General features: G+C 37.7%; 3 protein-coding genes across 3 annotated transcripts; all 3 read left to right on the top strand.

Annotated features, from left to right (window-relative positions):
* Nucleotides 1–3,931: 3,931 nt before the first annotated feature.
* Nucleotides 3,932–6,695, top strand: LOC130999346 (cytochrome P450 71A1-like). Its single transcript, XM_057924871.1, has 2 exons — nt 3,932–5,074; nt 5,943–6,695. The coding sequence occupies exons 1-2, from the start codon at nt 4,172–4,174 to the stop codon at nt 6,549–6,551; spliced, it is 1,512 nt and encodes a 503-aa protein (XP_057780854.1). The 5' UTR covers nt 3,932–4,171; the 3' UTR covers nt 6,552–6,695.
* Nucleotides 6,696–7,728: 1,033 nt separating this feature from the next.
* Nucleotides 7,729–9,993, top strand: LOC130999349 (cytochrome P450 71A1-like). Its single transcript, XM_057924873.1, has 2 exons — nt 7,729–8,671; nt 9,375–9,993. The coding sequence occupies exons 1-2, from the start codon at nt 7,781–7,783 to the stop codon at nt 9,981–9,983; spliced, it is 1,500 nt and encodes a 499-aa protein (XP_057780856.1). The 5' UTR covers nt 7,729–7,780; the 3' UTR covers nt 9,984–9,993.
* Nucleotides 9,994–12,127: 2,134 nt separating this feature from the next.
* LOC130999350 (cytochrome P450 71A1-like) lies at nt 12,128–13,926 on the top strand. Its single transcript, XM_057924874.1, has 2 exons — nt 12,128–13,114; nt 13,179–13,926. The coding sequence occupies exons 1-2, from the start codon at nt 12,233–12,235 to the stop codon at nt 13,788–13,790; spliced, it is 1,494 nt and encodes a 497-aa protein (XP_057780857.1). The 5' UTR covers nt 12,128–12,232; the 3' UTR covers nt 13,791–13,926.
* Nucleotides 13,927–14,003: the final 77 nt, after the last annotated feature.

Below are 14,003 nucleotides of genomic sequence, written 5' to 3'. Positions count from 1 at the left end.
TTTGTGGTCTGACCCTGTGATGACTTTATAATCTGAGGGTTTTTTGTTTTGCAAGAATTGAATGCTCCTTCAAATTGTGGCTGCATTTATAGGCTTTTGTACTTAGTGCACTGTTCATTTTTTCCCTCCAAACTTTTGGAGGGACCATTTTCGGTTCTCTTTTTTGGCACCACCACTGTATTGTCAGTCTTTGTCAATAAAATTCATTTTGCCTCCATTCTTTGTTTGCTACCCTTTTATTGTGAAGTTATTTATGCTTTTTCCATTAATTGAAATAAGGAAACAAACTGAAAAATGAAATTTAATAAACTAAAAATTTTAAACTGAAAAAATTAAATTTAATAATCTGAAAAATGAAATTTAATAAACTGAAAAATTGAAATTAAAAAAATAAATCCAAATGGTGCTAAAAATAAATTCATAAATTAAAAACACTCTTTTAACACAAAATTAGTAAAAGTCATCTATTCTCTTAATCACTACCCTTATACTTTATCCACATCACCTTTTTCAGCTTTTCTTAAGCTCCGTGCCCACACCCAAATGGGGCATTGAATTATGGACGGAGGGAGTATATTAATTAATTATCAATACAATACAACACAATGATACTTAAGCATAATACAACGAAATCACGTTACGCAACCCAAAAATAGTTGAATTTTCCTAAATCCACAATCGAGCACTAATGAATCTCATTATCAATTTTTAACTCCACAACGAAAACAAAAGTCAAAGTTCAATTAACCATCACACAATTATAGCACTTGATACTTGATAGCCTTATTGGAGATTATTGAGTGGAATCTCAAGTCGCAACAATTATAGCAGTAACCTTTGTAGATCTGTAGCTGAAAACAACTCTCAAGGAACCGGTTTTCAGAGATTACCGGAGTTGAGGAAGTTAATGAAAGAACGGGCGATGCAGGTGGAGATAGGGGAATCGGTTTTCAGAGCCCGTCGCAGGCGAAGAAGTCGGCGTTGAAGCTTGTATCGGAGCTCTGCTCGTGGGGGCGGAACCGGGCGAAGGTGGTGGAGGGCGGCGTGACCCGGTGGCGGACCAGCTCTGTCGCTGCGTGGAGGGGCTAGCGGAGCTTAGATTTGAACTGGAGATCGAGCATGAGAAAGAGAGAGATTGGTAAGAGAGGCCATTTTTTCCGGCGATGGACTGCTCGGCCTCAGGCGGCCGAGAATCGCGGTGGTAGCAGCCTTGTACCCGCTGCTCGCCGAGAATCAGAGGGCGGCGACGGGGCGGCGGAGAGCTGAGAGAGAAGAGAGAGAAAGAAAGTGGAGAGAGCGAGAGAGATAGAGGGAGAAGAAGAGAGAGAGAGAGAAAGAGAGAGTACCAGACAAATTGAGATAATTTTTTATTTTTAGGGGAGGGGTATTTCCGTCTTTTTGTTCAAAAACTGGCCATTTTTTATTATTTTTATCTTAGTGGATAATTTTTTATTTTACAATAAGAAAGTTGATAGTTTTATATATTAGCTCATTTTACAAATAATGAATATACATACATAACCTATAATTAGCAATGATTGTAATAAATCTCTAATTATACTCTATCTGTTGTAAGAAAATAATTAATGTATTATATTATTATGAATGAAGTAATTTATTTTAAAAATAAAACAATACATAAATTTAAAATTTATTTAAGCTCGTGAACCTTGAAATAATCAGTAAATAAAGTTTGAGATTCAATATGATAACAAACAACCAAACTTGAGCCTAACGTGTAACAAATTCTGTTTGGCTTGATTCGATTAATCCCTATTCCCTAGATACAAAATTTTATGTTTGATTGTTGTCTATAAATACTAGCAACGAGGATGGCCTCCCACAACTGTTTGCTATTTAAGTAAAAATTTGATTTTTACATAGTCATCTAGGCTAATGCACGTCCCTCGATAAAAACGATCACCTACCCATCGTATGCAAGCATATATAACGTGTCCACCACTGATACGATAATTTTAATTGAAGTAAGATAATTTAATTAAAGTAATTTTCTTTTCTAATTAAAATTATCACATCAGTGATGAGTAGGTGATCGGTTTTGCGCCTCGATTATCAATTTTACTTAATTAATTAGAAGCTCTCCATCACCAAATCATAGAGCTATAAATAGTTTTTAGTCTCCAAAACTAGTTATTAGGCCACCAGACCATGAGCTCCAAAATTAATATATTAGCCATGTAGCTATAAATAGTTTCATTATTGCGTGGCTCTAATCAACTGGTTAAATTTATTTGCATTCCTTCAAGATTTTCCTATTAAACTCTTTCACGAGACCAACATTACAACTTTTGATATATTTTTATATGGCAAGTTTTCCCGTCTGTCCCGCCTACCTCGCCCCTCCCCATCCGATAAAATATAATTTATTATTATTAAAAGTGTTATTTGCATGGACTAAAAGTCTAAATGTGGTGCCTAATATATCTTCTTTTTTATAAAAAAAATATCATTTGTAAAGTATCATTTATATTTAAAAATATATATCAATTATTGTTAATAAAAATATCATTTGATATCATGTTTTGTGTGCATGATTTTATTTATTACTGAAAAAGTAGTTTATATCTGTTCCATTTATTTTGAGCACGAATTTTTTTGGACACGAAAATTTAAGAAATAGGTGTTTAGATTGTGAAGTGGATCGAGACCATTTATTTAATGATTGTAAAATGAGTTGTGAAGCATATTTTATTTTTATAATGTGTCATTATCAATGAGATAAACCATACAGAGTATCATTTATATATAGTAATTGGATGAAGCAAGATAGGGCGGCCGTAGTAATTGGATGAAGCAAGATAGGGCGGCCGGCGAGGACATCAAAGCACTACTCATTGTGGTAATGTTTTCCTTTAACTTTTCCAGTAGTGATACTAAGAAATGTGTCCCTAAAAATAATTATTATATTTAAAAATATAAGTAAAATTTGTGAAATAACTAAATTTGTTATATCTAAAAGGGCAAATAGCGCCAAAATTCATGAACTTTTACCCAATTTTCGTTTTTCCCACTACCTTTAAAAGTTAGGCAAAAATACATAATCTTTTGATTGATTCTGATTTTTTCCACGATTGTTAATTTCGCCCAATTTAAAGCTTAGGTGGCACTCGGAATTGCCAACATGGCAACGCTGTCCGGCGAAACAAACGACGTCATTTCCAACTGTTAAAAACGTTGTCGTTTTGTGTTAAAAAAAGGTAGAAATTGGTTGCAACTCATAAATTAGGGTTTTTCATTCATTAGGGTTCTTCTTGCGCAGAGATTGGCAGGGTTCTTGCGTAGAGATTGGTAGGGCGCGATTCGGCATAATCCATAGCTAGTTTTTGATGTGCTCTTCAAATATGCAAGCAATAAACAATCGAAAGTGATGAAGAGAAGCAATTGTTGTTAGCGCGCGATTGAGAGAGAGATACAATTGTTGGAATATAAAATTAGGGCAGATTTAAAATTTATAATAGAATGACAGCATTTTAATTTAAATTGTGACGATGTCGTATCCTCATCAGCATTATTAAGCCACGTCAGCTTTAATTTTTGCCGGAGAAATTTATGGTGGGAAAAATCAGAATCAATCAAAAGCTTATGTATTTTTGTCTAATTTTTAAAGATCGTGGGAAAAACGAGAATCAGGTACAAGTTCGTGACTTTTGGCACTATTTGCCCTATCTAAAACCATCACATGTTGCACGTACAATTACCATAGAGCTTTTAGTGAAAGGGAAAAAAAAATATTTAGCTCCGTGTCAATTACCATATAGAGCTTTAAATTGTTACGGCTCCCAAAAAAAAAAAATCTACTTGTTAGCCCACCTCGCATTATTTAGCTCACGTGCCATTATATATTACTATTATAAATAAACAAATTATTGCCAATTTACCTTGAAAATAAAATATATGAAAACCATAGTTGGCAAAAATTGGAACTCCTTGTGAAATCTACAAGACAATACACCTGATCAACAACTAGATACTCCCTCTCTCCCCATAAAATATGTATCCAATTTGCCATTTTGATCTGTTATCATAAAATGTATCTAATTTATTTTTGGTAAGTTTTTTTATTTAGAATAAGGTGGGACTCTTACTCCACTCACAACACATTCATCTATTTTATTAAAACTCGTGTCATTTAGAAGTGAATAGTTTTTATATGGACGGAGGGAGTATAATAATGCAATTTATTTTAATTTTACTCTTAGCTCTTCCCATAACCCTCATCCTCTACTTCAAAACACAAAACCCTAAACATGCCAAACAAGAACTCCCTCCACCGGGCCCACCGCGGCTGCCGCTCATCGGCAATCTGCACCACTTCGACGGCCGATCCCCGCACACGTACCTCGGCCGCCTCTCGAAGCAGTACGGCGCAGTCATGTCCCTCCAGCTCGGACTCCGGCGCCTCGTCGTGATCTCCTCCGCAGAGGCAGTGAAAGAGATCATGACATCGCACGACGTCGTTTTCTCGAGCAGGCCGGCCCTCGTCGCCCTGAGGAGGCTGTTGTACGACGGCCTCGACTTTGCGTTCTCGCCCTACATGGAGACGTCGAGGGAGATGAAGAAGATCTCCACCGTGCATCTCTTCAGCGCGAAGCGAGTTCAAACTTTTCTTCCAATTATCAGAGATGAAGTGTCGAAGATGACGGAGAGGATAGCTAGAGACGCCTCTCTCTCCGCCGCCACCGATTTGAGCGAGACGATGATGTTGTTTGCTGCTAACACCGTCGCTAGAGTTGCATTTGGGAAGAGATATGGAGAGACGAAGCAGCGTTTCGTCGACCTTCTTCACGATGCAGAGGCTGTTCTTGGAGGTCTATTCATGGAGGATTTCTTGCTTTGGCTTCGATGGATTGATAATCTCTCTGGAATGGCGGCGAAGCTGGATAAGGTTTTTCAAGACATGGATGCTTTCTGCGAAGAAGTGATTGAAGAGCACATGAAGCCGAATAGGCCGAAATCTATGGAAGGAGACATTATCGATGTTATGCTAAAGATGGAAAGAGATGGATCGGCTTCCTTTGATCTCACACTTGATCACATCAAAGCACTACTTGTGGTAACGTTTTCTCATATTATTGCTTCAGATTTTGGGCTGATCAGATTCGGGTTAGTCTTATCGGGTTATTGGGTTATTCGGTTACGAATCATTTGAGCTGCAATTTTTTCGTACTAAAAATTATGGACACTTACATTAATCTTTCAGGTTTCGTGCTAATCATATAGTGTTAATTGTTAAAATATGACCGTAACTTTCAGTTGTTTTCATAAAGAGGACTATATGTTACGAAATTTGAAAATGAAGACTATATGTTACGAAATTTGAGAACGAGGACTATATGTTACGAAATTTGAAAATGACGACTATAGTTTCCATTTTTATATTTATACTCCTATTTAACTTATCAAAATGAGGTCTATAGCTTCCATTACGACCCGAAATATGTAAGTGTAAAAAATTGAAGTTGTAGTCTTTATTTTCAAATTCTATAGCATATAGTCCTCATTTTTAAATTCTGTAACATATAGTCATCTTTCTAAAAACACTTAAAATTACAGTCTTGTTTTAATAGTTAGCTCAATTATATAATTGTAAAAATATTTTCTCTAAATAATTATCATTTTCTAATTTTTACATGTAAACATCTAAAATAAATACATAGAGAATCAAATGATGAGTATAAATTTCGAATATTGAATCAAAATACATTTCACAAACATACGACAAAAAAGACCATATTTTTACTAACTTTTGGAAACCAAATAATAAGTCAAGTCAACTCACTCAGTTTCAGGTTAGTCCTATTGGGCTTAGGCTATCCGAGTTATGATTTTTTCGGAATATAAATTTTAAACCTTAACATTACCGGATTACATATTGTCGGTTAATTTATTCGGACTAGATTGACATTCCTAGCTACTTACAGGGTATAATAGTCGGAGGCAGCGATGGGACTTCAGCTGCTTTAGTGTGGGCGCTGACGGCGTTGATGAAGAAGCCTTCATCGATGAAGAAAGTGCAAGCGGAGATAAGGCAATTGGCCGGAGAGAAAGAGATGATCGATGAAGAAGACATAAAGAAACTCCCATATTTTAGGGCAGTTGTGAAGGAGACTCTGAGATTGTATCCATCAGCTCCACTTTTACTCCCAAGAGAGACTACCAAGAAATGTAGGATAAATGGTTATGAAATTGAAGGTGGAAGTATGGTGTACATCAATGCTTGGGCTATTGCAAGAGACCCCGCCACGTGGGAAAATGCAGATGAGTTCTTGCCGGAGAGATTCTTGGCGGCTGAGATCGACGCGAGGGGTCAGAATCCGACAGTGATTCCGTTTGGATTTGGCCGGAGAGGGTGTCCCGGGATTGGGATCGGTATGTCTCAGGTCGAACTTGCATTGGCAAATGTTTTGTACAAATTTGAATGGGAATTGCCTCATGGAATGAAGGAAGAAGACATTGATTTCGATTCTCAGCAAGGATTGGCAATGCATAAGAAGAATGCTCTTCGCCTTGTTGCCAAGGTTGCGATATAAAATTGATCACATCCGTCGTTAACGCCAACGCCAACGCCGCCTTTTTCAACGATGGATTTGTTTTCGTCGCTAATATCCGTCTTTAATGATCGAAATAATATAATGGTCAATGTTCTAGTTAAATAAAGAGGTTGTCTCCTGTGAAACCGGTTAATTTTATGGTGAAACCTGCTTAAGATGACACTACTTCAACATACAAATGATATTTTAACTTGAATGTTAACGTATCATTTATATGTTGAAGTAGTGTCATTGTGAAGCCGGTTTCACATGAGTTTTTGTGTTAAATAAGAGACTTGGCAAAATGTTCTCAACTGTTGTAACCAAGGATAGTATTTGAAGTAATTAATGTCATTAATTATTGTCATGTGTGCTTCATGGAAATAGTAAACTAGGATGCATGGGATTTTGGTTGGGCCTCATTCCCTTTTCATTTATTTCTTTATAATTAATTAATATTAAGTTATTAGTTAATTGTCAATTTTAGGTTGATTATGAATTATTAATTTTAATTAAGATTTGTTAATCTGTAATAAGGATTTTTAATTTCCAATAGTTAATAAATTTCTTAGCGATTTTTTCTTAATTAGCTCAAATTACCCCTATAAATCTTACTATATAGACATATATATAAACATGTCCTACCTAGCTTTACTAATGTAGTTTGATCCCATTCATTTCTAGTGTACTCAATGTATCGTTTAAGTCGGGTAGTTATATATACTTGATTAGGTGCGCCTAAAAAGTTAGTCGTTGTCTAGTTTTCAGCTATTCTCCGTTGGTGAGGTTTTGGGAAGATGTAGATGCTAAGTATTATACATCTTAACTTCATATAATGGATAATTTTCCCTGGGCGAAGCCCCCTAGACGTAGGTTGTTTAACCGAACTGAGTTATCATTCACTGTGTTCAATCTTTTGTACTCACATTAATTGTTACAACACACCTCACCACATATTCTATGGATTAGTTTTTTTTTCTTTCAATAAAAATCAAAGCTCGATTATCAAAAGTGAACAAATCGCGATCTTTATTGATTTTTATGTAATTTATAAAATTAATAATCTCAATAATATTTTATTTTCCAACAAATTTCTTAGCTTACCCCTATAAAATTTTCCTCTATTTATTTTCACTTCAATGCATAGTCCAATGTAATGAGACACCTTTGTGGTTTTTTCTATTATAACATCAAGTATCAACCTCTCAAACAAACCAAAGAAAGAAAAAATGATGTCACTTGTTTTGCTCTTGGCTCTTCCCATAATCCCCATGATCATCTTCTACTTCCAAACACAAAACCCTAAACATGCCAACAAACCCCATCCACCGGGCCCACCGCGGCTGCCGTTCATCGGCAACCTGCACCACTTCGACGGCCGGTCTCCGCACACGTACCTCCGCCGCCTCTCGGAGAAGTACGGCCCCGTCACATCCCTGAAGCTCGGATTCCGGCGAGTCATCGTAATTTCTACAGCAGATGCAGTGAAAGAGATCGTAAAATCCCACGACGCCGTTTTCTCGAGCCGGCCGCTTCTCGTCGCCCTGCGGAGGCTGACGTACGACGGCCTCGACGTCGCGTTCTCGCCCTACAACGACGCGTGGAGGGAGATGAGGAAGATCTCCACCATCCATCTCTTTAGCGCGAAGCAAGTTCAATCTTTCCGCCCCGTTTTCAAAGACGAGGTGTCGAAGATGATGGGGAAGATTGCTCGAGATGCCGCCTCCTCCGCCGTCGCCGATTTGAGCGAGACGATGATGTCGCTTTCGAGTAACACCATCTGCAGAGTTGCGTTTGGGAAGAGCTATGGAGATGAAAGGTATGGGAAGAGCCGTTTCCACGATCTTCTTCGCGACACTCAGCCCCTTCTCGGAGGTTTTTTCATGGCGGATTACTTGCCTTCGCTTCGATGGATTGATAATCTCTCTGGAATGGCTGCAAAGTTGGAAAAGAATTTTCATGAAATGGATTCTTTCTATGAAGAAGTGATTGAAGAGCACATGAATCCCAATAGGCCAAAATCTATGGAAGGAGACATCGTTGATATTTTGCTTGGGATTAGAGAAAATGGATCGCTTTCGTTTGATCTTACATTAAACCACATCAAAGCACTACTTATGGTATGTAAAAATTTGGGATAATTGCTTATAGATACACAAACTATGCTCAAATTTTAATTTTTAATTAATTTTTTTTTTTTTAAATTTGACCTGAGGCCAAAGTTCGTTGGCTAATAACTTGATTGTCTGGAGTTCGATGGCTAATCTGAATGTACTGCTGAAAATATCTTAGAAGGTGTTTACTTTGAATGATTAGTTTTGATAGATAAAAATAGTAAAACTAATTATTTGTTTACGTAGAAGTTACATTTCAAATAATACTTATATTGTTGTGTTCTGATCACCTTATAAAGTGGTCGGAAAATGACATAAAAGTTGATGCAATAAAACTCAATATATACCTTTTCTTTGTTCCGACCAATTCCCGCGACCAACAACCAACTATATTGGTTTATTAGAGAGCTATATACTTCATCCATCACATTGATAATGACTTACTTTCCTTTTTTATCTGTCCCATTGATAATGATCTTTTTCTAGAAAAGGAAACAATTTTCCCTCATAAGAAGTTGTGGGATCCACAATTTTCTATTATTTTTATCATTTAATCACTCTTCTACTTAATAACCGTAATTATAAATGGAACATAAGGAGTATGTTTTCAGCGGTACATTCGAATTGTAAAACCAACTCTAGACAATAAAGTTATGATTTTAGACAAGAACGTTGTGACTTGTGATTAGATCATAGGTCTTGTTTACAGAATATAATAGCCGGAGGCAGCGACACGACTGCGGCTGCTTTAGTGTGGGCGCTAACGGCGTTGATGAAGAAGCCTTCGTCGATGAAGAAAGTGCAAGCGGAGATAAGGCAGCTGCCCGGAGAGAAAGAGATGATCGATGAAGAAGACATAGAGAAACTCCCATATTTGAGGGCAGTTGTGAAGGAGACTCTGAGATTGTATCCACCAGCTCCAGTTTCAGTCCCAAGAGAGACTACTCAGAAATGTAGCATAAATGGCTATGAAATTGAAGGTGGAACAATGGTGTATATCAATGTGTGGGCTATTGCAAGAGACCCCGCCACGTGGGAAGACGCGGATGAGTTCTTGCCGGAGAGATTCTTGGAGGCTGACCTCGACGTGAGTGGTCAGAATCCGGAGGTGATTCCGTTTGGATTCGGCCGGAGAGGCTGTCCCGGGATCGGAATCGCCATGGCTGAAATCGAGCTTGCATTGGCAAATGTTGTGCGCAAATTTGAATGGGAATTGCCTGTTGGGATGAAGGAAGAAGACATTGATTTCGAGGTTCTGCCCGGAATGACGATGCATAAGAAGAATGCTCTTCAACTTGTTCCTAAACTCGTGATTTAGAGGGCGTTTGACTAAGCTTATTTTAAAGAAACCTTATAAGGTCGAACAACTTGTAATATGTAAGTTTTCAATAGCTTATAATAGGATCGTAAACGAATCAAATATTTTTACTCGATTCGAAATTTTGATATTTGTATTCGAAATTATTCGATTCGTAGTCGATTACAAGTATTCAATTTGATTAGTATTCAAATACGTATATGAAAACATGATATTCAGTTCGATATTTAAATATTTACATAAATATATATATATATATATATATATAGGGAGAGGTTCAAATAAGAACCACTAAATAAAATTAGAACATAGAACCATTTTAAACCATTGGATCATCAAGATCTACGGTGGATGCATCATCTTGGTGGATGAATGCAGATCCTGGGTTCGAATCCTGAAGGGAGCAAAAAAATTATTATTTTCGGATGCATTAAATTTAATAGCGAATGCATTAATTTATATAGTAGATGCATTGATTTTAATGGTTCTTATGTTCTCACGATAAGTGTAGTTCTCACTATAACCGCACCCTCTATATATATATATATATATATATATATATATATGATCTTCGTGCTCTCTCATGAGCTTGTTTTATTTTTTGTAAATGTGATCTTAGCTTTCCTTAAGGTCATGTCTCTTATTTATAGTGAAGGTCCTTGTTGTGTGAGCACCTTTTTAGGTTTACTAGCAAAAAGAACGTACGTTGTACATGTAATTAGTGTTATTTTAATTGATAATCTATTATTTAAAAAAAATCATTACTTTTATTAGATAATTTATTGGATGGATATATTTATTTATAAACCTTATCAATAGCTATAGATATAAAGTATTCTTTATAGATTTGGGTGACAAATAAATGTATATCAAAATAGATTTATATTTTATAAATATAATAATAAATATATAACATGGGTAGAATAGGCAATCCACAAGTTGTTCCTATTAATATAGATTATTTATCTTGTTACTCATTTGGTTGCTTATAGGTTCATGTAATGATTAATCCAATGCGATATTTTTCAGTTTAAAGGTTCAAACATGTGTCCAGTAATTCCGAAAGTTAGTTACAGTCCTGACAATTCTGGATGAATCCTCATAGCAAAACCTAATGTTTGCATAAATTTCTTAGCATACCACACACTATAAATCATACAAATTATTGACTTATGTCACATATATATAAACCTAACCACATTTATTAAGTGTAGTTTTTCCATTCATTTCTAGAGTATAGAATCAAGTATTCTACTCAAATATAGCATTCAAGTCCGATAGCAATACTTGGAAGTTCTTGGTCAATTATCATACAATAAAATATATAGATTGAAAAACAAAAGATCGGAAAATCTTGATCAAGACAACCACAATAACTAGACATAATGCAATTTCTTTTGATTTTGCTCATAGCTCTTCCCATAATCCTCATCCTCTACTTTCAAACACACAAACCAAAACTCCACCGGGCCCACCGCGGCTGCCGTTCATCGGCAACCTGCACCACTTCGACAGCCGGTCTCCGCACACGTACCTCCACCGCCTCTCAGAGAAGTACGGCCTCGTCACGTCCCTCAAGCTCGGATTCCGGCGAGTCGTCGTGATCTCCTCGGCCGATGCAATGAAAGTGATCATTAAATCCCACGATGCCGTTTTCTCTAGCCGGCCGGCTCTCGCTACCGTGCGGAGGTTGACATATAACTAACTAGACGTCGCATTTTCGCCCTAAGATTGAGTTGACCTGAGATTAATTTTGTCATAGGGGGCAAGCCAAGACTTATAAACCAAGACCATTCCTATGTGGCATTGTTCCAAGATTGAATCACGGATCGTATCCATCCAACCGAATAAGATATCATAAGATTAATCTAATCTAATCCTTTGAACCGAACGGCCCTTAACAACATTAGGCATATATATGCTCATTATGTAAAAGAGGGTAATCGACGATCAATATTACTCATAAAACCTAATGTTTGCATAAGTGTCTTAGCTTACCCCTATAAATCATACAAATTATAGACTTATATATGTCACATATATATAAACCTACCCTAACCACATTTATTAAGTGTAGTTTTCCCATTCATTTCTAGCGTATAGAATCAAGTATTCTACTCAAATATAGCATTTTTAGTTCGATAGCAATACTTGGAAGTTCTTGGTCAATTATCATACGGTAAAATATATAGATTGAAAAACAGAAGATCGGAAAATCTTGATCAAGACAACCTCAATAACTAGACATAATGCAATTTCTTTTGATTTTGCTCTTAGCTCTTCCCATAATCCTCATCCTCTACTTTCAAACACATAAACCAAAACTCCCTCCACCGCCACCGGGCCCGCCGCGGCTGCTGCTCATCGGCAATCTGCACCACTTCGACGGCCGCTCTCCGCACACGTACCTCCACCGCCTCTCGGAGAAGTACGGCCCCGTCACGTCCCTCAAGCTCGGATTCCGGCGAGTCGTCGTGATCTCCTCGGCCGATGCAGTGAAAGAGATCATGAAATCCCACGACGCCGTTTTCTCTAGCCGGCCGGCTCTCGCTACCGTGCGGAGGCTGACATATAACTACCTAGACGTCGCGTTCTCGCCCTACAACGACACGTGGAGGGAGATGAGGAAGATTTCCACCATCCATCTCTTTAGCACGAAGCAAGTTCAATCTTTCCGCCCCGTTTTCAAAGACGAAGTGTCGAAGATGATGGAGAAGATTGCTCGAGACGCCGCCTCATCGGCCGTCACCGATTTCAGTGAGACGATGATGTCGCTTTCGAGTAACACCATCTGCAGAGTTGCGTTTGGGAAGAGCTATGGAGACGAAAGGTATGGAAAGAATCGTTTCTACGATCTTCTTCGCGACGCTCAGTCGCTTCTCGGAGGCTTTTTCATGGCGGATTACTTCCCTTCGCTTCGATGGATTGATCATCTCTCTGGAATGGCTGCAAAGCTGGACAAGAATTTTCAAGACATGGATTCTTTCTATGAAGAAGTGATTGAAGAGCACATGAATCCAAATAGGCCAAAATCCATGGAAGGAGACATCGTTGATATTTTGCTTAGGATTAAACAAAATGGATCTTTTTCCTTTGATCTTACACTAGACCACATCAAAGCACTACTTATGGTAAGTTTTCATATTTTGATTTCAGACAAGAACGCTTTGAACAGATTGCAGGTCTTGCTTACAGAACATAATAGCCGGAGGCAGCGACACGACTGCAGCTGCTTTAGTGTGGGCGCTGACGGCGTTGATGAAGAAGCCTTCGTCGATGAAGAAAGTGCAAGCTGAGATAAGGCAGTTGGCCGGAAAGAAAGAGATGATCGACGAAGAAGACACAGAGAAACTGCCATATTTGAGGGCAGTTGTAAAGGAGACTCTGAGATTGTATCCACCAGCTCCACTTTTACTCCCAAGAGAGACTACCAAGAAGTGTAGGATAAATGGTTACGAAATTGAAGGTGGGAGTATGGTGTACATCAATGCTTGGGCTATTGCAAGAGACCCCGCCACGTGGGAAGACGCGGATGAGTTCTTGCCGGAGAGATTCTTGGAGGCTGACCTCGACGTGAGGGGTCAGAATCCGGAGGTGATTCCGTTTGGATTCGGCCGGAGAGGCTGTCCCGGAATAGGTATCGCGATGGCTGAAATCGAACTTGCATTGGCAAATGTTTTGTGCAAGTTTGAATGGGAATTGCCTCTTGGAATGAAGGAAGAGGACATTGATTTCGAGGTTTTACCTGGAATCACAATGCATAAGAAGAATGCTCTTCGCCTTGTTCCTAAACAGGTGTTTGCCTAAATTTATATGCCTATGTGATGTAAAATATTACCCACTATTTTAACTATGTTCTAATTAGCTACTTCAAAATTCCAATGCTTTCAACTACTATTGTAAAACTCTAGTAAGAAAGAAAAGAATAATATTTTGTCCCAAATTGTGAAGCTCTCCACATATCATCTATCTACATATAAATTTGTACAAGTATTCACTCAGATCAACAGTATATATATT

The sequence above is a fragment of the Salvia miltiorrhiza genome, chromosome 8, assembly GCF_028751815.1.
Source record: "Salvia miltiorrhiza cultivar Shanhuang (shh) chromosome 8, IMPLAD_Smil_shh, whole genome shotgun sequence".
Lineage (NCBI taxonomy): Eukaryota > Viridiplantae > Streptophyta > Magnoliopsida > Lamiales > Lamiaceae > Salvia > Salvia miltiorrhiza.
Note: the sequence above shows the minus strand (reverse complement) of the source record. Positions and strands in the feature narration are given on the sequence as shown.

Coding starts and splice junctions, on each gene's coding strand:
- LOC130999346 (XM_057924871.1), top strand. CDS start 4,172: ATGGACGGAGGGAGTATAATAATGCAATTTATTTTAATTTTACTCTTA. Junction 5,075..5,942: donor ACATCAAAGCACTACTTGTG/GTAACGTTTTCT, acceptor AGCTACTTACAG/GGTATAATAGTCGGAGGCAG.
- LOC130999349 (XM_057924873.1), top strand. CDS start 7,781: ATGATGTCACTTGTTTTGCTCTTGGCTCTTCCCATAATCCCCATGATC. Junction 8,672..9,374: donor ACATCAAAGCACTACTTATG/GTATGTAAAAAT, acceptor TCTTGTTTACAG/AATATAATAGCCGGAGGCAG.
- LOC130999350 (XM_057924874.1), top strand. CDS start 12,233: ATGCAATTTCTTTTGATTTTGCTCTTAGCTCTTCCCATAATCCTCATC. Junction 13,115..13,178: donor ACATCAAAGCACTACTTATG/GTAAGTTTTCAT, acceptor TCTTGCTTACAG/AACATAATAGCCGGAGGCAG.